This window comes from Echeneis naucrates, chromosome 17 (genome assembly GCF_900963305.1).
Source record: "Echeneis naucrates chromosome 17, fEcheNa1.1, whole genome shotgun sequence".
Taxonomy (NCBI): Eukaryota; Metazoa; Chordata; class Actinopteri; order Carangiformes; family Echeneidae; genus Echeneis; species Echeneis naucrates.
This window is the reverse complement of record NC_042527.1, coordinates 19,995,022-20,023,007: the sequence shown is the minus strand read 5'-3', so window position 1 is coordinate 20,023,007 and position 27,986 is coordinate 19,995,022. Positions and strand designations below refer to the sequence as shown.

General features: G+C 45.4%; 2 protein-coding genes and 3 non-coding genes across 5 annotated transcripts; 4 read left to right on the top strand and 1 right to left on the bottom strand.

Moving 5' to 3' along the window:
* Positions 1-683: 683 nt before the first annotated feature.
* trnay-gua (transfer RNA tyrosine (anticodon GUA)) lies at positions 684-771 on the top strand. Its single transcript is given in 2 exon segments — positions 684-720; positions 736-771. It is a non-coding gene; the product is annotated as a tRNA-Tyr (tRNA).
* An 882-nt stretch (positions 772-1,653) lies between these two features.
* trnay-gua (transfer RNA tyrosine (anticodon GUA)) lies at positions 1,654-1,741 on the top strand. The gene is given in 2 exon segments: positions 1,654-1,690; positions 1,706-1,741. It is a non-coding gene; the product is annotated as a tRNA-Tyr (tRNA).
* A 137-nt stretch (positions 1,742-1,878) lies between these two features.
* On the top strand, positions 1,879-1,966 carry trnay-gua (transfer RNA tyrosine (anticodon GUA)). The gene is given in 2 exon segments: positions 1,879-1,915; positions 1,931-1,966. It is a non-coding gene; the product is annotated as a tRNA-Tyr (tRNA).
* Positions 1,967-17,793: 15,827 nt separating this feature from the next.
* Positions 17,794-19,996, top strand: LOC115057489 (frizzled-8-like). Its single transcript, XM_029524635.1, has one exon. The coding sequence runs from the start codon at positions 18,014-18,016 to the stop codon at positions 19,751-19,753; it is 1,740 nt and encodes a 579-aa protein (XP_029380495.1). The 5' UTR covers positions 17,794-18,013; the 3' UTR covers positions 19,754-19,996.
* A 6,250-nt stretch (positions 19,997-26,246) lies between these two features.
* Positions 26,247-27,530, bottom strand: LOC115057688 (gap junction delta-4 protein-like). The gene is made up of 2 exons (XM_029524876.1): positions 27,476-27,530; positions 26,247-27,286 (listed from the first exon to the last, which is right to left on the bottom strand). Exons 1-2 carry the CDS (start codon positions 27,528-27,530, stop codon positions 26,247-26,249), a joined length of 1,095 nt encoding a protein of 364 aa, XP_029380736.1.
* Positions 27,531-27,986: the final 456 nt, after the last annotated feature.

Here is a 27,986-nt window from a genome sequence, read left to right as displayed (position 1 = left end):
AGTGGAGAGGGTGGGGAGTTCAATGGGGAAAAAGGCCTGTAGGTACAAAAGACGAAGAATGACATGTTAGACGTGCTGAGGAGGAGGAGAAGGGAGGGAAGGTGGGGGGAGAAAAGAAAAGGGGACAAATAGGTACTGAGGTGAAAAAACACAGAGACAGAAAAAGAGAACAAACCCAAGTGGAAAAACTTGACAGGACTTTCTTCGTCTCTGGTCTTTTTATAGCGTTCTAAGCCTTTTTGCCGTGGGAAATGGCCTGACGTTGAATGATGCGTGCCAGCCGAGGCAGCGGCTGCGTTCTGCCGCTTTGGCACGCCACACGTTCGCTTCGAAGGGTGAGATATTCCTCGACCGGAGGAGCCTCTCTGCCAAGACTGAGTGGGAAGCTGCATTAACAGGGCGTTTTGATTCAGAGAAAAGGCTTGGTGCATAATACAGATATTGTTCGGAGCAGGCATGTCTGGGGAGTCCGAGGCTTCTCATGCAAAAGCTGAGCCACCGCATGATGTTCGTAGACAAGGAATGGAGAGAGATAGCAGATTCACTGACCCAGGAAACACACGCACACAAAACCAAGAAATAGTAAAGATCACTTTATTATCATCCTTGAGACACTTCTCCGTTGCACAGAAAGGATGAACGCCGATCAGTTTACTTTTGGACAAAGTGATTAAGGTTTCGGCCCTTCGATAGCTCAGCTGGTAGAGCGGAGGACTGTAGGACAGCACCGCTGACATCCTTAGGTCGCTGGTTCGACTCCGGCTCGAAGGAGGCATGTTTTGGTCCGCTGTATCTACACTGAACCAAAACCACCTAAACAAGGTCTGCATCTGAAAGCTGAGCCCCATTTCCACTTTCTTCATGGCAGCATTTGTGCACTTCTCAATCAATAACACACCTTTATGGCTTTCAACAGCTCTGTGGAAGAGACAAACACGTCGGTGTTGACATCCTTAGCTCGCCTGTTCGTCTCCAACGAGGAGACTTTTGCAGTTGGAGCATTTACATGGAAACACACAACTGGCGCCGACTTCATTGACGATAATAACATTTTCTGTTAGTCTTAGTCTGACTGGTAGAACAGTAGCTGCAAGGTATTTTATTTCAGCTTTTGTGCAAATATTTGCACTTCACTGTGTGTGTCAGCGGCAACAAGAAAGCTCCATCATCAGCAGAACAGAGCACCATCATATCCCTTCAATAGCTCAGCTGGTAGAGCGGAGCTGACATCCTGAGGTCGCCGGCTCGAAGGAGGAAGCTTTTGTATCACCAAAGCCATCTCATGTCCCCTCATAAAGTCACTGACAGAATCAATCTGAAGCTTCACTTCCACCTCAGAAACTCTAGAGAAACATTTGTGCACTTTTTTTATTTCTGATCATCAATAAACAACCTTTTTTACTAACCTGTGATAGCTCAGCTGGTAGGGCAGGGGGTTATAGGACAGCAGAGCTGACATCCTGAGGTTGCTGGTTCGACTCCGGCTCAGAGGAGTGGAGCTTTTGTACACCTGACACATAAAACCAGCTTCCATGTAGAACAGCAAAGTCGCTGAGAGAATCAGCTGTGTCGATGAACTCTACACCTGAGACTTTACAACAGCAGCTGTGTGTGTTTTCAATTCTGCTCAACAGCACGTAGGCAGGAGGACAGCCTTCGATAGCTCAGCTGGTAGAGCGGAGGACTGTAGGACAGCAGAGCTGACATCCTGAGGTCGCTGGTTCGACTCCGGCTCGAAGGAAGCTAGTTTTGCTGTAAAATACCAGCCATGTGAGGAATGTTTCCGGATGGAGCCGGAGCAGCGACTCCACTTTGATCAACCTGACTTTTACATCAGCCTTGAATTTTTGCTTTGTAGCAGAAAGTAGCTAAAGTGTCCCTTCGATAGCTCAGTTGGTAGAGCGGAGGACTGTAGGACAGCAGAGCTGACATCCTTAGGTTGCTGGTTCGACTCCGGCTCGAAGGAACAGCCTTTTGTGGGGGGAATAACTGTTCCAGAGAACATCTATCTGATAAACTCAAGCTAAAGCCAAGTCTACAGGCGATGTCAACGTGAATGGCTGAACACGTGTGTGAGGTTCCACTGGAAGTGTCTTTTCTCATCCTCGCCTGTTTTCTGCTGTTTTTACTGCAGGTTCAGCGTTAGTCTGAATGAGGAGGCAAGCTCAGCGACATGAGACACATTTTTCTCTCAGAATCGTTTGTTGAATTGACAATCCAATCTGCAACACACACACACACACACACACGCACACTCACACACACACTCACACACCACTCTGGCCCCACGTTCCTTTCACTGAGTGCAGCCTCTCAGCCCGTGACTGAACCCCCTTTGTTCGGCGGTGACCCTCTTAAGCGCAGGTTGAAGCCTGCAGCCATTCCACTTTGGATTTGGACCCTATCGCGTGTCACATGGCTAAGTCGACAAGGACCGGGGGCCTCTTCACTCAAACACACGGCAGCAAGTATCCATTCACATCACAGTGAATGCTGCGGCGGGGTTGGTCTAAAATACAGCGATCACCCATATTCACCTCAGCGAAAGATGCGTTCAGACAATTCACCTGCTTGCTTATTTCATAACATCAAAGCCGCCGATTCGAAATAAAAAAAGCTTCCAGTTCTTCCAGTTAGCTGCTTACGTGACGCTACATCCCCTCCGCTGTTTTGGTTTGAATTAGGATCATTATTTCTTCTTTTGCACCTTTAAAACAGAGATTTGACTCACGTGGGGAAAGCAACGGAGAATAAATTCAAATGCATGCTTTGCTAGCAGTATTTTGTGCAGCTAATAAACTCATCGGTCGTTATCGCTGCGGAGCTCCGCCGTCTGGACTAAGATGCCTCAGCGAGCTGATGTTCGTTATATTTCCACGGTCCAGCTAACGGCCTCAGGCTGAGGCCACAGTGGTAATTACGGCGGCGATTTTCACAGTTTTCTGACAGTTTAATTTAGAAGCACCGAGTAATCAAAGGTGTGGATTCTCAGGTCGGACAGCTGCATCATTCAAGAGAACTAAATGTGACTTGGATCCAACTTTGATCACAGATTCTACGTTTTAACAGGACAAGAAAGATAATTGGAAAAACCTGAGAAATGAGGAGAAATCCGTGGGGGTCACTGAGCGTTCTGATGGGTATGAAAATTATGTAATCTTCTGATTCGGACAGCAGCTTCAACATCAACACCAAATGAGGAAATTTGGAAGAATCAACTCCAGTTGAGTTCAGAGATTTAACCAATCCCAAATCACACAAATGTTTGTTTGTTTTTTGTTAGTTTTTTTTTTTTTTTTTTTGCTTTGTAACTCCTTCATTTTCAAATAGGACAGGAGTGAAGAGGCAGGAAATGGAAATGACATGCAGGTAAATAATTTGCCAGGAATCAAACAGGCCTGCTCGTGGTAACACAAATTATCAGGTCGCCTCCACGTTGACAACCTTTTTAAAATCCAACATAAAGCAGTTTAACTAACCTGACCTCACCCACAGTGTTTCTGTTTGATGTTTTTGAAGCCATTAAATTGTGACATATGGCCTGTATTGCTGCTTCACGTAATCCATGACAAAGGAACACGGCGAATGAATGTCATCGAATCGATGCAACACAGTGTTTTCAAGTTCATCTGCACTGGAAATAAGTGAACTAGTTGTATTAAAACTCTGAACTTGTTTTACAGTACGATTTCTTTTAAAGAGCGAGAATCTTTGATACTCAAAGACGGATTATTTTTGGAGCTTCCTTTAACGTCTGCCTTCATATGACTGACACCCTGTTGCTGCTGGAACAACAACCTCTGACAAACAAAGCGGAATGTGTCTTTGTCAGTTTCAAGTGGCTGTCTGTTGGTTTCATCAGCTTAATCAGGTCCAACTGTGACTTAGATTGACAGGTCATATGTCAGACGTGGATGTTTCACAAAGCGGCTTTTAAAATCGTTTCTTATTTAGCCGGTAAAAGTTCGCTAATCCCTCATGCCCTCTCGTTCAGCTCTACACCCTGAGATACGGGAACAGCACGGTTCTGCAGAGAATATTTCAAAAGAAAGTCAAAACATTATGGTACATGTATGTTTTAGCTTTAAGCTATTCTTAGACAGACTATTTTGTATTCATGCATTTGGTATGATCTGAACTTTAACTAACTTTAACTAACTACGGCATGACATCAGTGCTTATAGTGTTGTTTACAGCTTCTCTGGCTCTGGAAGAGATATTAATCAAGTCTCTCTCTCTCTATATATATATATATATGTACACTTTTTTCCCAAAGCTGCCAGCTCGAAGGAAAGTGCAGCACTGAAGCAACAATTTTGAATTCCAGCAGAGTCGGACAGGTGTCAGAATGAGCAGCAAACAGGAAGTGGATCACCTAAATGAAATAAGGCAATCATTAAGGTTCGTGTTGGATTGTTTCCTTTTCCCATCCTGAAACATTTCCCTTCATTTAAAGTGAACGCAGTGAATAATTTCCTATTTTACACTTATGTCTGTGTCATCCAAAGGTTGTAGTTTTCCAAAGCGCTCTGTCTAATGATTGTCACCTTGCTGTATAGTCGTCACAGAGTGGTGTAGTAAACACGGTGAGAAAACATTAACAACGTCTGCGTGATAAATGATTGCCGGTTGGTAATCATTATCCAGAGTACTACTGCTGAGTGTCCTTCTGCAGCGGGGGAGGAGCCGGAGAACGTTATTTTTTTATTCCATGTAATGACTTCTAAGTTGAATTGTGGCGATGGGTGGAAAAACTTTTAAAAAATCAGTTTTATGACGACGTTACAGCAAGGAAGAAATGAAATCAGATATATATATATATATAAAAAAAAAAAAGTGGGGCCCGAAGCCACTCAGAGGATCAAGTTTCACTGTGACTGAAGGCGATGTCCTCTAAACGACAGAAGCAGTCGGCCTCCACATGACAAAAAATGTTACTGTCACTCACATGTCACTCTGTGTCGCTTTGGCTCCAGGAGTCTCCTCACAACAGCAGCACAGCAAACACTTTGTGAAATAGTTTTCTTTTCAAACTTTGATGTTGAAACGATGCTGAAAAGTATGATTGACACCAACTCTTATGGGGGGGTGGGGGGAGGTTCAGCATCAGAATCAATGTTTGTCTGTTTTCTCAAAAATGCTAAAGATTAGATTCTCTGCAAGTTGGAAATGTTGAATGCTGATTTTCTCCCATTTCAGAAGAATAATTAAAAAAAAAAAAAAAAAAAAAAAAAAACGCCACCTCGCCTAATTTAAAGCTGCAGTGAAGGTGTGAAGTCATTCAGGACGAATTGCCTTCTAGTAATCATTATCCACCGTTATAAATCTTTAAATCTCGGTCTGCAGATCAGCCATTAGCTTCACTGAGAGCACCGCCTGTACAGCCCCTGTCAAACATTTACTCGTCTGCCAAGTGGTCCAAGCAATCCAGCAAATTTATTATTAAGTCCTGTCACGGCTCAATCAGACAGATAAGACAGAGAATGCTCGATTGCTCTGGAATTTTTATGAAGTCTTTTATGAGGATTTTCCACTCTATCTTTAAATTCTATGCATCCAAAGACACAGAATCTCCTCGTGTCGGGCTTAAAAAGTTGTTGAAATACGAGCTGTTCTGCACAAATGCCTGGAAAGATTAAAAAAATAATATGAATGTTACATTAAGAATATATTTTCATGAGGACTAGAGGTCACCTGACTTCTTAGCTGACAAAAACAGTTCACACTTTCGATGATAGTAAAAGTCTTTAAAGCAATTACAGCCTCATAAACGTGGTTTCATTGGAGTTTACTGCTTCTAAAATGTGCTGATGCCTGCTAATATTTCATTGTTTCATTGTTGTTGGTCTCAAGTCGTTGAGTGTTGCGTTATATTAACGCTGCCCGCGGCTGCTAATGTACGAATATGATGCAGTTTGTTTTTGTTTTTGTTTTTTTTTGTTTTTTACGGCGATTGAATGAAAATCGAACAAAAACCCACAAACACACTCAACTGTGTGCGAGATTCAAACTGTGCTCTCAGCCAATGGGCTCGCCTGATGAAATCGTTGCGTACAAAGGTCACCAGAGTGTTGCATTGTTTTCTCTTTAATACCGGTTCAAAGGTCCATTCAAGGCGCCCTTTGACAGGCGGGTTCGATGCCTTGGCGGACGCTGCTGCAGCCCTCCCTGTTGACTCAGAGCTTTGGCTGCTCCGCTTTTCACAAAACGCGGTGAAAGTTGTCAAGTCACGGACAACCTGAGCGAGCCACAAGGCGTTATTTTGTTTTACTTCGGTTTCAAATCTCAAATGAGACAAAGAAACAAATGATGTTTGTTCCATTTGGACGGTAGACTTCATATTCTGTCTCCGATCTGAGGTTCACACACACACACACACACACACACACACACAGACTTTCATATCACTGCCAAAACAGAACAACAATATTGTTCTCATAAGTGAAACAGATCAAATGATTGAAGCGATGCCTCCTTACAAATTTTAGTCTTGGCCACTCTCTCAAATTCCTAAAAGTGAGAATTTCTGCTCAGCTCAACGTAATAAACGGGTCCTCTAACCGTTTCTTTTCAACATGAGGCCGTCTGATGCTGCCGCAACATGAGCGTGTTGCGCACAACAGAAGAAGAAGACAGGTACCGCATTCACACGATGGCACTTTAATTTCCTCTTTCTCTCTCTCATCCTCACCTCTCTCCCTCCTCCAGCCATCTTTCCCTCTACCCCCCGGCCTCTTTCTCTCCCTCTCCTTCATTTGGCTGAAACTAAATGTCTTGTGTGAGATAACATCACAGTAGGAAATTCCGCCTGTGTTGCCAGACTGCTCAGTTTTCTCCCCAGGGCTGGCAACAATGTGCGTCCTTCATAAGTGCCCCTGTAGCGCTCAGGATCTCCACTCATCCCCTGTGAGCCCGGTCAAAAGAACCCCGCTGGCGAAACCCAACCCCGCGTTCTCAGATCCACGGCGGCTAGCCGGCGGGATTACTGCAAAGACGCTGAAAAGTCGGCGCATTCACTTACACCGTCACAATGATGCCCCGAGAGTGCATGCAAATCTGCGTCACAACTATTTGCTGTGCATTCCAGATTCTCTATGGAAAAAAATTAACGGCCTTTCCCAAGAAAAAGGGTGAGCAGAGCTGAAATGAAAAGAACTGAGCTGCGCCGAGAAACAGTCTAGCAGATTAAAGCGCAAAATGCCATTTTCACGTTATGATTACTACGTTACACCGACCGAGATGGCACTTTGGGTTAAGCTGCTGAAGTTTCATTTCTGCAGGACTCAGTCAGGATAATCTTGTTTCGTACTGTTTTTGCCAAGTTGAATTACAGACATCACCCGGAGCTCCTCTCACCTGCAAGACGGCTTCATTTAAAAATGTTCTCCAAAAAAAAAAAAAACTGGAGACGTCTTGTTGTTCAGTTGATAAAACACAATCCTGTTGTTTGGATGTTGTTTTTTTTTTTTGCTTGTTTGTTTTGTCTTGGTTTTTTTTTTCCCCAATTACTGAACAAGATATTTTCTGATTTCAAACATTATAACATCTTTAAATTTTCAACTACAGACGGAGCATTGTGTTTAAGTAATTATCACCTTTAGCTTCAGTCAGCAGTGCCCAACATATTCTTCATAACACATCACGACAACAGACCTTCACATGCCGACTCTGTAGTGTCATTCATCCAGCAGGTGAAGAAATAAAAACTCAGGGCTGCTAAGAAAAGTTTTTAAAAAGTGAGGTGGAATCCCCAGAGACAAATAGTTTGTTTAACTTCGACTCTGGAGAGTTAAAGCCCACAGTGTTTCTGGCGAACACACAAAAAGACACAGAGGCGTTATCGTAAAAGTCTTCAGGGGACAGAGGCTGGAGCGGGTGAAAAAACGGCCTTGTGCTTTGGGGGGTTTTGGGCCAGTCGACCTTCCAGAAGGACCAAGAACGCGTGGAGTTGCATGTTCATTTAGATCCCCAGGTCCTCACCAGCGAGCCAAGCTGCCCAGATTAGTGCGTTGTTGTCTGGGCAGAAGGAACGGTTTGTGCGCTGCACGGCATTAAAGCCTTTATGTATTTAGGGCTGTGTCTCTACATTTGGAGCGTCTGCGCTATAAGTGCTGAGGGCTCTTTGACAGAAAGGAAAGGAGTGTCTCGCTGTGTCAACGCCCGCGACCTTTCAGGGGCCAAACTGCTCTTCGCTTCGCGCTGCCAGAAAAACATGTCGTCCGAAAAAAAAAAAAAGAAGCAGAAAACAACATCAGGATTCCCCGTTCGCTTACGCTGCAACAACCATCATGACAGAAGTTTTTCTAACGTTAAATTTGTGTTTATACGATTAAAACATAATGAAATGATAGCAGTGATCATAATACTTTAAAGGGCGTGATGATGAAATTACGTTTTATTGACGTGACATTATTTACATTACTATCGTTCAAATTCTAAAACTCAAATTTATCATCATCGGTCGACAAACAACTGCAAAATGAGAAATCGTTTAAAGCGACCGCAATCAGGCAGAATTACCGGCTAACTGAAATCCGTTCGTCAGCTGACATTTTTATGGCGGCCATCTCGCCTCGGGTTGGTTAACCTTTGACGGCGCTATCTGGAGACTGGCCCTCGCTGCTGCAATCCTCGTGGCCTGCTGTGCTGAACGCGCCCGTTTGTCCGACTCATTTGAGGTGAGATATGCCTAATTGCGCTCTGGCGTGTGCTTTATCATCTCGAAGTGACATACCTGGAGTTTGGACAGCGGCTGCACTCCCACCTTCAGGAATGCCATTCGGGAGATGTAGAGCTGCCTCATGACATCAACATCCTGGGAGCTGAAATACAAATAAAGGACCTGCACTCTGTTATTCAGTTACATTTTCATTTCATACAACAAATCAACAGACAAGAAACTATGTAACAATGAAATTTTAAAAAATAAACAAACTGAAGAACCTCGATTGAGTCCGGTGCCATTTTTGGTCCAGTGGAGTTGCCGTACATAGCCGTCCAAATGTGGAGCAAAAGTCAAAGAGAGAACTGATTTTCAGGCGAAACAAACTGTCCTAAACTACAAATTTGGATGGATGTATTGGATGGATTTGATAACTGCAGTGTTAGTTGTTCATTTCAAACACAAAGTTTGCTGAATGTTTCTCTTCCTGCCTTTCAGAGGAAGATTCAGTTACTCCTCCACTCTTTTCTCGGATTGCAATCACGGGTCACGACTTCCACCTGTCCGTCACTGTCGTTTAACTCCTCCTTCTTCTTCACACCCGCCCCTTTTATCACCTCTACGCAACGTCCAGTCTCCTTCTCCTCCTCCTCCTCCTCCTCCACCACGTCGACCCATGTTCACCCCAATAAGTCACTCCTGTCTGTCTGGTGTAGGCGGGGGTGCTCTCAGTTTACTGTGAGCCTGTTGCTCTGTGTGTGTGTGTGTGTGTGTGGACAGGAGGATTTGGGTTGACAATGGGCGTGGGTGGAGGCTTCTGCCAGGTTTCGTCTCGGTCAAGGTCAACTCATCACCTTCCTGAGGAATGTGTCGATCTCCCAGATATAAATGCTTGTACGTAAACTGGCCTCTTTGGGAGGAAGAATGAGAGAAATTCATTAACTACGTCCCGACAGACACATCCAGGCTGTGACATGCGACTTCGCTGCAGCAGATTAGACTTTGCTGTCGAGTTGTCGAATTACAGGAGTGTCATCGGGTTTAATCTTGTCACCTGACAGCGTTGAGTCAAAATGAACCCGTCCAATTTACATGACTTTTTTCTAATGTTGCTTAGGTGTGTGAATTTATAAGAAAAACAAGCATAGCGAAAGTCAGCTACAACAAGGCCCGCCGCCCCTTCGAGTCCTCCGCTGTTGGAGGAGCAGCTTCTTAGCTTCTTTTTTTTTTTTGTGAACTTGCTTTATTCAGTGTTTTTATAGGTCTGCTGGCTTTTGGACAGAGTGAGACCTCTGTGTGCCAATAACCCACTGAACGGATTCCAAACCAGGAGAAGCTGATTTCAATAATGGCAATGAAGACAACTCCCATGATTCCGCGCTGCTTCGCAACTTTTGCCAAACTGGTTTGGCTAAGAAGCCCCATACTTTCCAAAAATCCCATATTATGTCTTTAAAGCTATAAACACTGTCAGAGTTATTAAAGAAGTAAATAGATATTACTCAGTATTATATATTTATATGGTGCACATTAACATACTTTATACAAAAAGCATTCATATGCTCAATTAGTCTGCACAACAACGACCACATCTCTCAAACTGATCCTGTCTTTGCAGGTATACTGTATACTATACAGGAAGCTAACATGAGTCAATATTAGCAGGAGATTTTTGGTGTGTGTGTACTGACTGTTTATCCTCTGCACAGATGTGTGTACTTGTGTGTGGGCCGACTTTCTGTGTGTATGTGACTTGGTGTTTATTAACTTGTCTGCACAAATGTGTATATTAGTCAGATTTTTACCAAATGAGTAAAACGAGGCCACTTAAAGGCTCCAGGAAAAGAGCCAAGCCGTCAGACTCACACGCTGCGTACATGTTATTTTAAGCCCTACACATCATCTGATATCTGTCCTAAATGGCTTTTCCAGCTTCACCGCTCTGCGTATTCCTGAGGTAGAAGGACAGAGGGGGGGTGGGGGGGCCCAACAGGTTTACCAGCAGTATAAAGGAAAGAGGAAAAACACAAGGCCAGCTCCAGTACGGTGAGGGAAACCTGCCAAATCCTCAACTCCCTGCGAAGGAGAGGGCAGACCCAGGCACTACAGAGATGCTGGGCCACTTATGGCTTTTTCAAACATTTACGCTCGCGGCCTCAGCACTTCAGGGAAGTCGATCCTCCCAAATGTTCGAGACTCCATTTGACGAAGCGGGTGACATGTTTGGGAGGCAGCTGGTGTAAATTTAAGAAATGCTTGTCCGGTCAAAGTTTCTTTTCAAGGTCTAAATACCTGCGAAGAAGAAAAACGGCTTTTTTTTTCCCGTGACTTCGCGAAGCGCTCGCGAGTGACGACGTCTATCGTTCTGTCATTGGCTGCGTTCGGACCAGCTGTGACAAGCAACCACATTACCAGCCAGGGAACCAAATCATTTGCAGACATTGCTTTTAAAATAACCCATGAAAAGGATCACTGCTTGTACAGCTCTATAATTCTCTGGCTGCACACAGTCAGATCACTGCTCTGTGAAAAGGGCTCATTATTTTTTACTTTTAGTCTTTAATTTCATTGTTAAAAGTTTTTTTTTTATTCTTCTACTTATTTTTAGCCACTCTGGCTTGTGCAGAATCTCAGTTGGAGTGCTAACTTATTCCAGACTTGAGTTAATATGAAGTTGCCAGACAAAGCATTTATACTTAAACTTGCCTTGGACTGAATAAGTTCAGGCAGGGATGGCATTTTTTTTCTCAGGGTTTTTTTTATGTAAGGTTGCCTGGACAGGAAGCCAATGTCACGCTATGTTCAAGGCAATAACATTCACAAATCAACAACACGTCAATAAAAGATGTATTAAATGTTGTTGAATTAAACATGAAAATGTCATTTAACCAAAAACACACGTGTTGGATTTATTTACAGGCTCACAGCTGAAATCGAATTCTATAAAATATTGCAAAGGTGGCCGACGGTGTTACCGTATATGAGGCGGATTTCACAGAGACTCTTTCATCTAAATGAGATGAAGTCATTTTTCAATTGCACTGAAACAACTTCTACTTTGTCTAATTGCATGTTGCTAAAACAAGCAGAGAGTTGATGTGTTTAAAATGACCTGTGATGCACACGGAGCAGCAGTCAGGCGGAGGGGAAAGGGCGGCGCGTCACCTCGCTCCCGGAGGCCAAACACCAGCGGAACACTAATGGCTTTCAGCGTGACTCCACTTCCCACCTCGTGGCTGTTTCTGCCATCAGACCGGCCTCGCTGACAGGCTCCCTCTGAGGCGAAAGCCACTCGTAAAAACACGGCCGCCAACTCCGAGCTAACCGAGCCCCAAGGCTGTCGTCGCGGCTCTTAATGAATCCTCGGGTCTGTGCGAGGCCTGGTGCCGGCCCAAAGGAGCGTGTTTACCGCCAGGAGAACGTCATCGCTGCCGAAGAAAGAGCGCAATTATGAGCACCCGTTTAAGAACAGGCATCCTGTCGCTCCGGGGCCCCGATGACGACAAGAGAACAGGCAGCAATTTAGAAGGGTTCACCTTAATACCCTGAGTGCAAGTTGACACCCTCCAGATTTAAACTATCGCATGGGGACAGATAATGGCTGGATTTTGGAAGTTGGTTTCATCTTCTGAGTGATGAAAAAGATTCAGTATCTTAATTTATTCACTCTGCCGTCCCATTTAGCTTCATCTGTCAGTCACGTCTTTTAAAAGTTTTGGGTAAGTCACTCTGCAACAAGCTAAGATGGAGCATGAAGCACAAACCTCTCAATTAAATACAAAGAATTTAAGCCCCTTCTCTGAAATGATCACTTCTGGGGAGGAAATCTAATTTAAATCCGCCTGGAAATTTGTTTGTCTATCTCGCTCGCTAACTGCTCAAGTTTTGGGCCCTTTTGGACCGTATTTTTTTTAGAAATGTTGGCTGATATCACCCAGTTCTTGTTCATTAACAATAAAAAGAGATAAAGTCTAGCTTCTTTTAGTAATCACTCATTTAATCTTGCGAGTTTCATAAATTCTAAGACTGGTGTTAGCTGTATTATTTTAAACCTACTGGCACGGATCATGCTAACGACATGTTTGGTGAGCGATCTCAGAAAAAGACAGCGACCTCACTGGAGGGCTGATGAAACCAAGCTCAAGCTCTGACCCGCCGACTTTGGAAAAGTCAGGAAATAATAACTAATATTAGCTCCCTCTTGACTTATCTCCTTCCTTTTTTGTTGGACTCCAGCCAATAAAATGTTCCCACCCACCGCAGAGATTAGCTCCCTCCACAACAAAGGTCTGTGTGTCTGAAAGTTAGGACTGAGGGATCATCAGCACGTTTAAACCTATTTTTATAGTTTAGACCTCCTGTACAGCAGCTTAGTGTGTCTGTGTGTGTGGGGCTGTCATGATCCTGCCCAGCAGCAGACTGATTGGATGGGAGGGTTTTGTGTCGCTGTTTGCTCTGGTTAATGAGCGGAAGGAAGGTGAGCCAGTAAAACACACACTGTCGGATGTGTGTTGTGTTTGTGTGTACTTGTGTGTTGTGTTTTGGGTGACTGCCTTAAGCTTCACACCCCACGTCAGACTAGTTAGTAGTCTGGTTTTTTGTTTTTTGGGGGGTGTTTTTTAAATAAACACTCAGTTTCAGGAATCTAACCTGTGGAGGGAAGGAAGGGAGGACTCCTTCATCCATCATCGGCCAAGTGCGACAAAATAAACACACATGCAGGAACTCTGATTTTTTCCTGATCGTGGCCAGAAAATTAAGAACTCGAGCTTCTTAATGAGACAGTCAAACATTAAAAAAGGGCATTAACTTCTCCTCGTCTTCAGAACATTACAGATCATGGAAGTGCAAGCTGTGTACATGACATGGACGGATACTTTCTCCTTTCTTTTCGGCTGAAAGTCTTCTTATAGTTATTTATATGCTGATTATTTATCTGACCACTGAGAGCTCGGTGACAGCAGCTCTCCCTCTCAGATCATTGGTGGCTTCTGAAAGACTGTCCAAATTTAAAGAAAGTAAACATCTGCAGAAGTCACGGAAAGCAGTGACTTCTGCTCGGATCCATTTTTTATACAAGTGTATTTATTTATTTTCCAGCTTCAGAAGGATGTGTAGGAAGAGTCGAAGGTTTGGACAGAAGTGAGTCAGGTTTGTTTTTGGTGACTCTTAATTCTAAAAACAGTTATCCTTATAATCTGTGCACGAACACACCTGGAATATTTAAATTAAATCATTAATGAGCTGATTAAGGCCAGATGCCCGGCCGCCAGCTTCCTCCCAGCAGTCTCTCAACAACAAAAGATGTTTGGATGTTGGCACGTCTACGAGCTGGTGCTAAAGAGCGTTACGTACCTGCATTTTCACGGCACTCGATGCCAACTGTGCGGCCGCTGGAGGTGGCTCGCTGGGAAACAGGACGTGTGGAAAATGTGTCATCAGTCTGCAATGACACACATCAAGAGAGGTGAAAAATCAACGCAGGGCTCAGGCTATCGATGTGCCACCCTTAAAACCTCTCACCATGTCTGCACAGTGTCCTGGTGTCCAGTTTAGAAGCATTTCTTCGTTTACTGAATACGATTCCAAAACTTTTGAACGACTTCTAACTATTCGTGTGAATGAACGCCTTTTTAAATGCAACACATGAGCCTGAAACTGTCTTCTAGCGACAGCGTGTACAGTAATTCATCTGCTGGATGGATTCCACTTTTAGGTAACTATAAAAACTACAGCATAGTTTGAGAGTGTCAGCAGGCCAAACTTCCCATGAGGAGGTTTCAAAGACAAACATCTCAGAGTTTCACAGCATGCCTCAGTAACTCTGTAAGAAGCCCCCCCCCTCACCAAGCCCAGCCCAGCCCAGCCCAGCCCCTACTCCTACTCCTTCGCCTTTCTCTTTAGCATCATGAACTCTGAGAGCCCTGGGAGAATCACAGGGAAAGATTTGGGGGGGGGGCAAGGAGGGTAGATAGAGGAGCGGTGGGGTGGGCAGCCCAGAGAATGCAGAAATCGACATTTAAACAGATGCAGTAATTCCATTTCCACCCTTTTAGATTTGGTATGCAGGGGGCCAACGGGTAACCCTAAACCCGCTATCAGCGTTGCACACAGAAGGCGGGGAGGCGAAGTCGACAGTTGGTGGATGGGGCCGCCAAGTCTATCAGCCTTGTTAATCAATACGGGTTCCACTCTGATGGGCAGCGATTGGTGCAACCGATGCTCCGTCTGCTCGGCCATTCGCCCTGGGAAAAGGAGGAGGGGCCGCCCGTTTCCTGCCACTTCCACCTGCGGCTTCCGGCCCCGCCGTGAGGAATCTGGATCAGGCCCAAAAGATCCTGCTCATGCTCATGGGAATGTCTGAGGTGTGGTCTCGTTGCACCCACGGGAAAAAAATGCTCCACCTGCTCTGACAAAACAGTGACAGCATCACGACGTCGCCATGTGCAAAATGCAGCAATCAGTAGAAATCAGGATGCATGTTAGCATAAAAGATCTGCTAGCTTTAACGTAGCCTAAAGTCAGAAGGTGGAGCTGAGGGCTTGGTGCTCTGTTCTGATTGGATGGTGCAGTCCCCTAACCCCAACCCTAAATCATCATTTAAAAATTTAACTTCATGACTGTAAACTCATTAGTTAACTGAGCTAGTAAGAGATAAATACAGCCATTTTCCCATAGACTTCAATACAAATGGAAATCTTTTTGCATTCAGCGGAGTTGCCAACTGATGGTCATGGCAGAGAACGCAGGTTTAACGCGGAGTCAACATCCACTTTGGCGTAAAGTCGTCTCACAGCGAGAGCTCATCAACACACAGACATCGTCACTGCCAAACAGCCGGACGAGAAAATACTAAAATAAACCGGAAAGTACCGAAAGGTGTGCCGAGGTTATTTTCACGGAGCCACGCTCGTCATTTCACTCTGCTTTTTTCTGAATGGCAGAAAGAGTAAATGATGTATGAATGTACGTTTGTCGTCTGCTGCCCGCCTTGGAGCCTGTTGTATATTTTGTCGAGAGCACGGAGAGCTCGGGGTCGTATTTGTGATAAATTTAAAGATAACCAGGCAGCCTCGGCTTGACGGGAGGAAATATTTGACACATGTTTGTGTTTGAGCCAGAGAAACGTTTACAAGTGAGCTAACGGCTGTGATGACACATGCCTGCCATGTTTTTGGCATTTGTATCGCTGTGGTTGTGAATATTGCCAAAGAGGAAACAGGTTTCCTTAACATGTTTTGACAGAGGACGGCATGATTTCACACCTGGGTGAATATCCGACGTTTCATTTGTGTTTGCAAACTCATTCATCCCACTTTTCAGTCCAAATAGTGAAACTCGAGGTGTTAGTAATACCGCCGAGTCGATTTAGAAACGTTTTCGCTCTCAAAGTTACCTTCACACAACACGCCCCACCCGGCTGCTCCTCTAAACGGAGCTAAAACAAGCCTCCATTAGCAAACGCTGGAGTTTGGAGCTAATTAGTTGTGATAAAGACCTGTGGATTGGCAACACGCTGCCCGTCTGCCAAACCGTCTCGGCTCCATTTGAAGCCAATGAATCCAATAAGAAGTGTGAATGACTTTAATTAGTGCTATCACAATGCTGTATCTGCCCATATTAGCTTATTTTCTTTGGGCTGAGCTCAGAAACTGTTTACACACACACACACACACACACACACACACACACTTGTTTGTTGGGCCTGGTGGTGCGTCGCAGTAATCGCCATCTCAGCATGCTCTGAGTGAAACATTGGCACCAGCGTTAAGACAAACAGCCCCCTCCCTTCAGGCCAAGACAACCCCCCACTGTGGGCTAACAAGACCACATTAACCTCCCTTACCAAACACACACACACACACACACACACACACACACACTCCTTTTTCATTCATACAGACTGACGTATCTCTCACACATCAGCATGTGGACACACATTTCAACTCGACACATCCAGGCGAGTCCTCCTCAGAGACAGGAAGTCCCACAACATGACAGAATCGTTTACTGATCAATGGCAAACGGCAGATTTCGACAAACCGCAAATTAAAACGAACCATCTGCCAAAAGATGTTTCTGGAGTAACTGAAAAATCTGTCGCTCCACCTGCTTCTGCACGGCGGCTGAACAAAAGTGATTCCCCGCAAAGAGAAAATTCAACCAGATCCAGGAAACGATTCTCAAGTCTGAATCAAGTTTACCAAAGAAGATGGACGGGGTCCTTCTTTTGGGGAGGAGTGTGAAAGTTTGAAACAACAATTTGAAACTATTTAATTTGGATTGGGAAGACTTTGTATTTAATGCAACACAACGTATGAGAAGAACTTGAAAAGGGAAAAGTCCCTTTTATGGATTTTATTAGTTGGTTTGAAAGGGATGTGCTAATTTCCCAACAATTTAATGACCCAAACGAATGAAGCTCCAAAGGCTAATTTGCACCATAAAAAAATCTAATATTCGACGCTTTATCACAAATTTGAAAAGCTTCATATGCAGCAAATCTGCAGCAAATCTGTTAAATCGCAATGTGATGATGAGACAGTTGCAGGATTTGACAGAACATTAACATGACAGAAGAGTCTTGTCATGTTAATTAATTGAACACAGTCAAGCTGCAGAAAGGCAAAATTCCAACTCGTAAAACCTCCAACGTCCTGAATTATAGATTTATCCCTGAATCTTTTCCCGTCACTTTTGATTTCTTGCTCCATTTATCAGCATATGAGAAGTCGCATGACCTTCTGACATCAGGGAAACAACCCCGAGAGGAATGAGAGTCAGAAAAGTTGTCATCCTTATCTATATTTCTGTTTTTACTATTTCTTTTTATAACAAAGAGGTATGTTAGTTTACTCCCTGCTGGTTATCTCCCCCCCTAATGTCTCTTTTGTCCCACAGCCCATCTCCCCCTGCCCTTAATGGATAATGTGTGTTGGGGGTCGCGGTAAACAGAGACAAAGTGATTATAACCCTTCCTCCAGGGTGAACATTTTAAACAAACACCTATAGAAGGAGCTTTGGGTTGACTTCAGTGTCCCCTCCCCGCCCATGCAGGGGGAGTGTCCTCCCTCCTCCTGGATAAAAACCCAACACACCGACCAGCGAGGCAGCATGAGGGGCGAGAGACGGAGCTGTGGAGAGACATAGACAGAGAGAGAGAGAGAGAGAGAGAGGGGGGGGGAGGCTGTGTAGTGTCCCAGACTGTGAAAAGTGAAGCGCTCTTTTTGTTTTTCTTGGATATTTCAGACTCAGCTGCAGCATGAGTTGGGCCTCTCCTCTGGACTAACGTCCAGACTAAAGTTCGCTCGCACTTTCTCTGGCACGAATCGCGCACAGGAGGTGCCGGAGATGGAGAGGAGCGTCCCGGGATGGTGCCTGCTCTTCAGCCTCGTCCTGCACGGAACGCGCTGCATGGCGGCCAAGGAGCTGCAGTGCCAGGAGATCTCCGTGCCCCTGTGCAGGGGCATCGGATACAACTACACCTACATGCCCAACCAGTTCAACCACGACACGCAGGACGAAGCCGGCTTGGAGGTGCACCAGTTCTGGCCGCTGGTGGAGATCAAGTGCTCGCCGGACCTGCGCTTCTTCCTCTGCAGCATGTACACGCCGATCTGCCTGGAGGACTACAAGAAGCCGCTGCCGCCGTGCAGGAGCGTGTGCGAGCGGGCCAAGGCCGGCTGCGCCCCGCTCATGAGGCAGTACGGCTTCCCCTGGCCGGACCGGATGAGGTGCGACCTGCTGCCCGAGCAGGGCAACCAGGACACGCTGTGCATGGACTACAACCGGAGCCAGACCACCACCGCCTCTCCGGTGGTGGCCAAGCCGACCAACCGGCCGCTGAAGCCCTTCAACAACCGCAAAAAGACCGGCTACGGCGGCTACGGGAAGCTGAAACCGGCCGCCTCCCCGTGTGAGCCGGGATGCTTCTGCCGGACTCCCATGGTGCCGGTGACCGGCGACGGACACCCGCTGCACAACCGGGTCAAGACGGGCCAGATCCTGAACTGCGCCATGCCGTGCCACAACCCCTTCTTCACCCAGGAGGAGAGGACTTTCACCGCCTTCTGGATCGGCCTGTGGTCCGTCCTCTGCTTCGTCTCCACCTTCGCCACCGTGGCCACGTTCCTCATCGACATGGAGCGATTCAAGTACCCGGAGCGGCCCATCATCTTCCTCTCCGCCTGCTACATGTTCGTGTCGGTCGGATACATCGTCAGGCTGATCGCCGGACACGAGGAGGTGGCCTGCGGCAGGGAGAGCGGAGCCGAGCACATCCACTACGACACCACCGGCCCCGCGCTCTGCACCGTGGTCTTCCTGCTCATCTACTTCTTCGGCATGGCCAGCTCGATCTGGTGGGTGATCCTGTCCCTCACCTGGTTCCTGGCCGCGGGCATGAAGTGGGGGAACGAGGCCATCGCCAGTTACGCACAGTACTTCCACCTGGCCGCCTGGCTCATCCCCAGCATGAAGTCCATCGCGGTTCTGGCTCTGAGCTCCGTGGACGGGGACTCGGTGGCCGGGATCTGCTACGTGGGGAACCAGAACCTGGATAACCTGCGGGGGTTCGTGTTGGCGCCGCTGGTCATCTACCTGTTCATCGGCACCATGTTCCTGCTGGCCGGGTTCGTTTCTCTGTTCCGGATCAGGAGCGTAATCAAGCAAGGGGGGACCAAGACGGACAAACTGGAGCGGCTGATGATCCGGATCGGGGTGTTCACGGTTTTGTACACGGTCCCGGCCACCGTCATAGTGGCGTGTTACTTTTACGAGCAGCACAACAGACAGACGTGGGAAATTACGCACAACTGCACGTGCCAGGCGGACCCGAACCGGCAGAGGCCGGACTACGCCGTGTTCATGCTGAAATACTTTATGTGCCTCCTGGTGGGCATCACGTCCGGAGCCTGGATCTGGTCCGGGAAAACACTGGACTCCTGGAGGACTTTTTGCACGCGGTGCTGCTGGGGGAGCAAAGCCTCGGCGGGCTCCATGTACAGCGACGTCAGCACGGGACTGACCTGGAGGTCCGGGACGGGCAGCTCCGTGTCCTGCCCCAAACAGATGCCACTGTCCCGGGTTTGATCCCGGGCTGTCATTTGGCACTGAGGACTTCCTAAATAAGACTGAATCGAATCATTTTATGTGGTAAATTATTCAAAGTGAGTCGCCGAGCTGGCAGGTCGGATGAAACTTTGGTCCCCTAATGTGAACTATTTGGTGGATTCTGCTTTTTCTTAAAGAGCAGAAGAATCAGTTTACTTCGCTTCATCCAAGTGATGTCTGTTAGATGGAACTCATAAGAGAGTGAGGAAGATGTGTGTGTGTGTGGTGGTGGGGGGGGGTGGGTGTGTGTGTGTGTGTGTGTGTGGGGGGGGGGGGGGGGGGTAATTGTGTTGGGATTGTCCATCAGCGTGTTTTAATTAGCACATTAATGAACGCCTAATGGCTTCTCCTTAAATAATGAGACCCCGCAGCAGCAGAACAATGTACCTGGCACTAAGAATGCAGAGTCTTATCTGGGCCTAATTGAATGAACAGCTGACAAGATCCCTTTTGTCGATAGGTGACGAGCTGCAGCTGAGGCTGCTCTGCTGCTGTCTGCAGAGAACCGATGCCTTAAAACTGTCTCATACGGGTTGCATCAGCGCGTAAAGTGTATTTATATAATTATTGGTGTACATATATTGTACATTTGTATATGAAAATTTACGAGATTTGTAAATATGTATAATTTCACTTTGATAGAAGATTTTTATTTTGAGAATAAAACAACTTATATTGAATTTAACTGTTGCGTCCTGGTCATCACTAGACTCCAGTCCACAGCTGGGTTTGGTCAGTTATGGATTCATTTGTATCAAATTAAAAGTTGTAGGTTTGGCTTTTTAACTTCTACTAAACCTCCCCGAGATGGAAGAGCCACATGTGGGGGGGGCACCACAGGTGGTCTCCTGCTGTTTAATCCCCCATCCATGTGTGTAAGTCTCAACATTTGAATTCAACCTTCTCTTAAACTCTGTTCCAAACTAAATGCGGCACATTTTACACACTTCTGAGTACACAAACTTCATTTTTTTTTTTTTCCTGCCTGGAACAGCTGGATCAGCGTTTAGTGTTACAAACAAAACCAGAAAAGATTATTGACATTTTTTGTTAAACACATCAGGAGAGCTGATCATGTTTTTCTAACAACAGTTGTCAGTTTATTATTGTACGTCTTTATTTGGTGGATCCTGAGGTTCTCATTAAGACTTCAGACTCCCTCCTTGTCCTTTCAGTGAGGTCTGTTCATCCCCTGAACTGTCACCATCAACTCTCAGTCCAGAAGTTTGTGCGTAAACGCACATGAAAAGGTTTGTTTTGTGCCTCAAGCGCGAAAAAAAAGGGCTTATCACATCATATCACCTGTAGTCTGTCTGAGTCATACACAAACTCTGCTGATATGATCAATGCACGACAAAACCTGACGTGTCCGTTTGGAAACTGTGGAGAAGTCCAACGGGAAGAGGAGAGGCCATTAAGGCTGCGTTATGCTGCCACCTGGTGGCCAAAAGAGAAGACAACATCAGCGGAGAAGGTGAGCAAAACGATCCACAAAGCTTCTTTAAATCTAAACTCTACAGCCCAAGATGAAGATGAAGCTGAAACTGTTTAACCTTTTTCTTCATGCCAGTGAAGCTGCCAGTGAAGCTGGCATGAAGCTGTTCTCCCGGCTGCAGCTCTCAGATGATAAAACACTGACTAAAATAAAAAATTTAAAATATTTCTTTTGCAAAAGAATATGATATAATGCAGTAAACAAAGCAGTGACGTTTTCAAACTATCTCAAATTAGTCTCTGTCAGTGATTGTGTGTCTCAAATGGAGACACAGAGTCCCATTTGCTCGGTCCAGTCGGAACAAATTGTCCTGCCACTGCCCATTAATCATCACACAAGTTTACTTCCTCTCTTCCACCAGTGTGCATGTATGTATGGTGTTGCAATGTGGGGGGGTTGGGGTGAACAGGCTGCCTCAAAAAAAAAAAAAAAAAAAAACAGAGGAAATGGGTTGAGAGGTTGTTCCCGATCCATCTCCCTTTAACATAAACAAGGCTCCTCCAACATGCTGCTTCAGGAAGCGCTCATCGCTGAGAGACATGATTGGCAAAGTCCAAGGAAACCAACTCCTCTTCATTTTGCTGTAATTAGGATGTTTATGAATGCAGTCTTTGTGTGATGATCTACTTTAGCTGTCTGACTCCGATTGCTTTGGAATAAATCATATTAAGATGTCTGAACGGCTCACGCAGGTCGTTTGAGGTCACGCAGAAACTGGAGCCCGCGGTCTCAGAAAGTATACAAAGCCGGGCGGGAAGCCTTTTGCTTTTAATAACAGCTATTGTCACGTCATGGCTGATTTATAATACGGTTTAAAACAAACATTTCTGACAGGCCCTGTGATGGACAGGCGACAGGGTGCATGCTGGGATCAACTCCTACGTGACTACACAGACAATGGATGAGTCACTTCACTTCAGACTCACCTCAGCCTTCATCTACACAGCGCTGCAGGCTAACACTTAGCATGTTAGCACCTAAACTTAGAAGAGCAACTAGAAAAACTCTGGCTCAATATGCATGCTAGTTAGCATGTTGCTAGGCTTTTGCTTTCTGTCACATTTGGGGCTTCTTCATTTCGAAAAAGATCAAACTTCGGCCTGCAAGTGCTGCTAAATGTCAACATGGGACAAAAAAGACACGATCTGATCTGATCTTTAAATAAAAAACAACATGCCCGCTGTTCATCTTACACACTTATGTGTAAAGTCAAGCAGGGTGAGGGGCACAGAGGTCAGAGGTTAAAGGTCATGTTTGTCATTTCTGGCATTCTCTGCAGCCCAAGAAAAGTCCTCCTCGTCTGTCGCGGTGCTACGCTGCTACGTGGCTCTGGTATCATTGTTGGCTGTCGTCTGCTCCGACTGACTTCACACACGGAGATCAGTTTACACGTCACATGGAGTCTCACTCAGTATGTTAAAACACTCTTATAATTCATGCTGTGGCTCCCGGAGGAGTTCTCCAAAGTCGGAAATTACATTTCAGATTTGAACTCAAAATTCTGCTGATGGTGAATGTGGGCGTTTGGTCATTGGGACATGTGAGGGACAAATTGTTTTCAGGGCTTCACTAAAACTAAAATGAATACTTCTGACTGTCTGATTTCATTTCAGCAAATCTTTCTTTTAAGTACGTATCTTTGGAGAAAACTCATTAATTGTGGAAGTATCTCTTGTTCGATTGATAAATGCATCGATGTTCTCAGATTAATTTCACTGATGTTTAAAAATGTCAGTTCCCCTCCAGTTTTAAAGGAACCTTGTGATGTTTGTGAAAGAGCAGATAAGCTACTTAATGTTTCAGACTGATCTTAAAATAGATTCAGACCTTTTTTTGTTTTTAATCACTATTCGACACACAAATCTCCACAATGACAATGCAAAAACAGCTTTTGTTAATTTAGTACATTTAAAAGACTGAAATGCCCCATTTAGATCAGCACTGACTGGAGTCCACCTGTGTCAACTGAAGTCATTGGACATAGTTAGGAAAGGCACAGTTATATAAGGTCTCTCTAAACTGGTGCGTGGCAGAGTGAAAACCAAACTGGGAGGGTGACAGAATTGTGCAGACTGGTGGCATAAGACCACGAAAAGGGGGAACCAAACAAGAGGACAACTATCAGTGCAGCGCTCCACCAATCAGGCCTTGATAGCAGAGGCCAGAAGAGGTCTTTCCTCCCTAAAAGGCACATGACAGCCTGCTGGGGTTCGACAAAGAACCAGCTGATTGACCATCGGAAGCAAAATCCCAACAACATGTGCGAAGCAAAGAAGGCAATGAGCATCGCCCCATCTTTCCCATCTTTACAGTCGCAGATGGATGCAGGAAAAAAGTGTTCTGGATCTCAGCAAGAGGTGAAAGTTTACATGGACCCAAATCATCCTGCCCAGAAAACACAAGAAAACTCTGATCACTTCCTAGTACGAAGCAAAGGCTCTGGATAATCATGGCCACGGGACATTTCAGTGTAAATCTAAAAATAAAAAAATAAAAAACACCCCAAAAATCTGTTTTTTGTTTTGTGATTGAGGAGATTTGTCCGTGTAAAATAAAATGAATCAATTTCAACATGATTTCAAAAACATAACTAAATGTGGGAAACATAAAAGGGTCTGAAAACTTTCCGTGTGCTGAAGAGCACACCAGGTCACCGTGTCTCTGTTATTTAACATCAAAGGAAGACGGCATGGATTTTGTTTTCTGGGACAGGCCCACCCGGCCAGAGGTGAAGAGGAAGATACCTGGTGATCAATATTTCTGACGCTTCTGACATCTCCTCTGATGTGCTGCTGAGCGTTCCTTCCTCCTAACTTCTCAATCTCCTGCGCCTGTCACCCATGAGATGGGACTGTGTTGGTTCAGCTCAGCTGCAGGTTGATGCATTAACTTTGTGTCCAGGAGGAGATCGATGGGGAGCCGCGGCGCCGACTCCTAATAAACCACCCGGCACTGAAACGTGAGCACAGCTGACCACAGAGGCCAGAAAAACTATTTAAATCAGGGGCAGACATTTAGGGCGCAAGATTCAAAATTTCTGCACAAATTTAAAAACCAATCTATGATAAACATAAAGAGGAGAAGAAAACATTTAGCAAGTTTTCATTTGGAATGTCTCGTGATGGCCCCCTTAAAATAACTGAGTCATATTATCAGGTCCTTTTTTGTTAAACATGATCAAATAATGAGATCTTGGCTCAAATGGGGCATTGATCACTATATAATAGGTAGCTAAAGAAATTTTTAATTTGCAGGGTTGTTTCACTGTTTTGAGGCTTTCCATAATTATTAACTGTCTTTATCTTTTTTCCCTGAAACCTCAAATGTTTTTTTTTTTTTACTCTTAATTTAACTTTGCACTAAACCAACACTGCCATTTGTTGTATATACTTTTTCCTTTGTACAAAACATTTTTATTTCTATTGCTTTTGCTTTGCTGTGTATATTTTTATTCTTATCCTATGTCATTGATGTCTCTGTGTGTAATGCTGCTGCTACACTGCCAGCAGAATATTTCATGAGTATTACCCAACACTGGCCACTAGGTGGCAGTGAACTGCATTCACATGTGGGTCAACATTTGAAAGATTTATTGACCAAACTGGGCTGAAAACTAATGTGAAGTCAGTGAGCAGGAACAGTTTATATCAGCCTACTGTGGAAATAAGGGAACCAGACTTTACCTGAGCTCTCTGGGTTCAGATCCTGCAGCCTCAGGGATCAGCAGAGATCCAGCACATGACGCGGACTGATATCCGGACTCTGGGGCCTCCGGCCTCCCGGAGCTTTCTGCCACGTCCCTCCAAAGACAGTGGACTTCGTGGAACTTTTGGTCTTCTCATGGTCTTATTTTTAATATGCGAAGGTCCTTTAATGATTTAAAAATGGCTTCGTGCACGCAAAGCCAGGTCTACAAAGAAATGCTTTTAAATTCCATCAAATCCCTGCAGACGAGTTTGTAAATCTTGTGAATATCCTTCACAGAAACGTGGAGGTTCAGCTTTCACATAAATGCCCAGATGTCTACATACTTTTGGCCACGTAGTGTCTCTTTATTGAGTTTTAGACACTGCCAATAAAAGTCCTCGGTTTAACCAATGATTTGTTCCGTATGCACAACCGTGCAGCGTTCCAGGACAGACGGGGCGACACATTTCGAATTAAATCGTTTCTTTGTGAGTGTTGAAGTCGACAAGGTGTGGGAAGGTCAACAACAACAACAATAGACACACACTGTCAGCTCAGGGACAGTCAGTAGGTTTGCGTGCCCGACCTCTCGACCCCCAGCCAGCGACGGAGTGGCGCTCAAAATACCGCAGCAGAAGAAGAATGGGAAGGGCACTGCTGCTCTCTTCGTCAGCTTCGGTGACAAACTGATGTGAACTTTACTGAAGGAACCAATGAATGCAATCGTTCACCTATTATTGGTCCAAAGCTTCTCTTCAGTGAGGAAAACTATTTGTCACCTCTTTTCTTAAACTTGGACAAAACGTCTCACATACTCAGATATTCGTGCGTCAGACTCTGAGAAGGCTGAAGGTCTTAAGTTACCCAAACTGGTTCGGTTGGGTTTGTTGGACGGTCATGTGAGAGGTCAGAGGTCAGAAGTCAGGTCAGTGTGTCTGTTGTGGCTCAGTAATCCAGACAACAGCTGAAGACTACGACAATTACAGTTTCTTCAAGGTCAGAACACCTTTGTTGGCGCAAGAAACAGAAAAAAAAAAAAAAGTTTTTTTTTCCGATCTCTTGACATTTTTGCAACTTTGCAAAGTTACAAATCACAACGTTTGAAAAGAATTGCAAAAATATCTGTTGATTTACTGGATACATAAGGCCAATAATTATTTTACCTTTAAGGTCAAAGGGTTAGAGTCATCACACGCCGCAACATTAACGGTCAAATATTTATTAGTGGAGCTTTAGAGCATCTTTCTTTACAGTAAAGGTACAAAGTTATGCTTAAACAATAATAACCAATCACACCCACGCTCTCTTGTCCTGAGATTCACTGTTATTAGCCTGATGGTTTGGACCAGCTGCGGTGGACTGGCTGGGCCTTTTGGGCGGGACCTTGTCCGGACGAGGGGACAGTGGAGGTCTCAGATAGCTGTGGAGGACAAAGTGTGCCGGTGCCGGAGAGCTCATGGGAGCAGATGAGTGAGACGCGTCCGCCTTTGCATCTTTGTTTTCAGGGTTGTTCTGGGCAGATCCACAGTTTACTTTGGCATGAAGGAGTTCTTCGTGATTTGGCCTAACACCAGCTGAGCTTCCACCCGGGCTGAGTTTTCTGGTCACGAGGACGTCGCTGTCTTCAGTCAGAGTTGTAGTCGTAAACATGCTGCTTTGTTCCCCTTTACTCATTTCCTCCATCAGCATTTCCCCGTTAGTCCTCCACCTCACCATTGCCTTCATGGAGCTCCCCAGGTCAACCAAACTCAGCAGGACCGACAGGGAGGCAACGCCCAGCATGAAGTTGAGCATTAAGGTCTTTTCAGTCGGTCTGGAGACAAAGCACTCAACCCCAGAACTGCAGGGGGCCTCGTAACAGAAGAAGCTCTTTGGAACAGAAAGACCAACAAGAAAGAAGTGGCATGCACCAAAAGCCACCTCGAGAAGAATCCGTAGAATTACAGCAAGGATGTAAGCACAGTGGAAACGAGGCGTCCCCCCTTCACGGGAGGGCTCTTGTTCTCCTGAGGAGCTGGAGCTCTTGAGAAAGAGCGGAGAACCTCCTCGACTTTGGTCCGAGCGGAAAGCTGAACTCCACTCCACGTATGAGAACAGTTTATGCACGACGTAGGTGGCAAACAGCACGTGAGGAAGGCAGAGGAGAACAAGGTGGAAGAGCCAGAGACGGAGGACAGACACGGGAGCAAAGACGTCAAAACACACGTTGGAGCAGCCGGGCTGCAGGGTGTTACAGATAAACCTGTCCTGCTCGTCACTGAAGACGGAGAAGCCGGCCAGAAGGACCACCAGCAGGCGAAAGACCAGCATCAACATCCACCAGGTTTTTCCTGCAATTATAGTAAATACAGGCAGAAAACATGTGATACGATATCACAATGTTTAATAACTACAATTCAAAACTACTTACACGAAAAGGAGAGCGTGACTAAATTGATTTGGATGTTTACAGGAAAAGTATGAAAACAAACTTTAAAATTAAATCCATAAATTTGAAAAAAAGGGGAACACAAACTTACCCATGAAAGACACGTTATGACTGATGGTGATGAAGAGGAGCTCTCGTGGGCCCATCATCTTCAATGTTCAGCGTCTGGACGCCGCACGGCAACCACCACAAAGTCTTCCAAATCCAACCAGAGCTGACCTTGTACTCAGGAGGTGTCCCTCAGGGTGGTCGTCCCCCTACAGCGCCGTGTTGCCGTCTCTCATTCTGGTCTGCAGAGGCCACGTCCTGGGTCGGGAGCTATTCTTACCCGGCTGCCATCAAAGCATTGCTGGGATGTCGAGGTACCAGTCAAACTTACTGGAAGCTGGTCATCAAACGGAAGCAGGCGTGTAACGGACAACCAAATGACATTTAGCCGAGCTGTAATTGAATTAAGGGTGATTGTATAAAAAAAGAAAAATCAGCAGCAGCTTTCACAGCTGTGAAACTAAATCTTAGCAAAAACATAAAATCCACAAATTGGATCCCAATTAGTACACAACAGCATTTTTCTTTTATTAAAAACACAAATCAACAAGTCC

Bases quoted from the DNA above. Each gene is read 5' to 3' on its own strand.
- LOC115057489 (XM_029524635.1), top strand. From the start codon at position 18,014: ATGGAGAGGAGCGTCCCGGGATGGTGCCTGCTCTTCAGCCTCGTCCTG.
- LOC115057688 (XM_029524876.1), bottom strand. From the start codon at position 27,530: ATGGGCCCACGAGAGCTCCTCTTCATCACCATCAGTCATAACGTGTCT. The intron at 27,287-27,475 runs GTAAGTTTGTGT...CTATAATTGCAG, and splicing joins TCATAACGTGTCTTTCATGG to GAAAAACCTGGTGGATGTTG.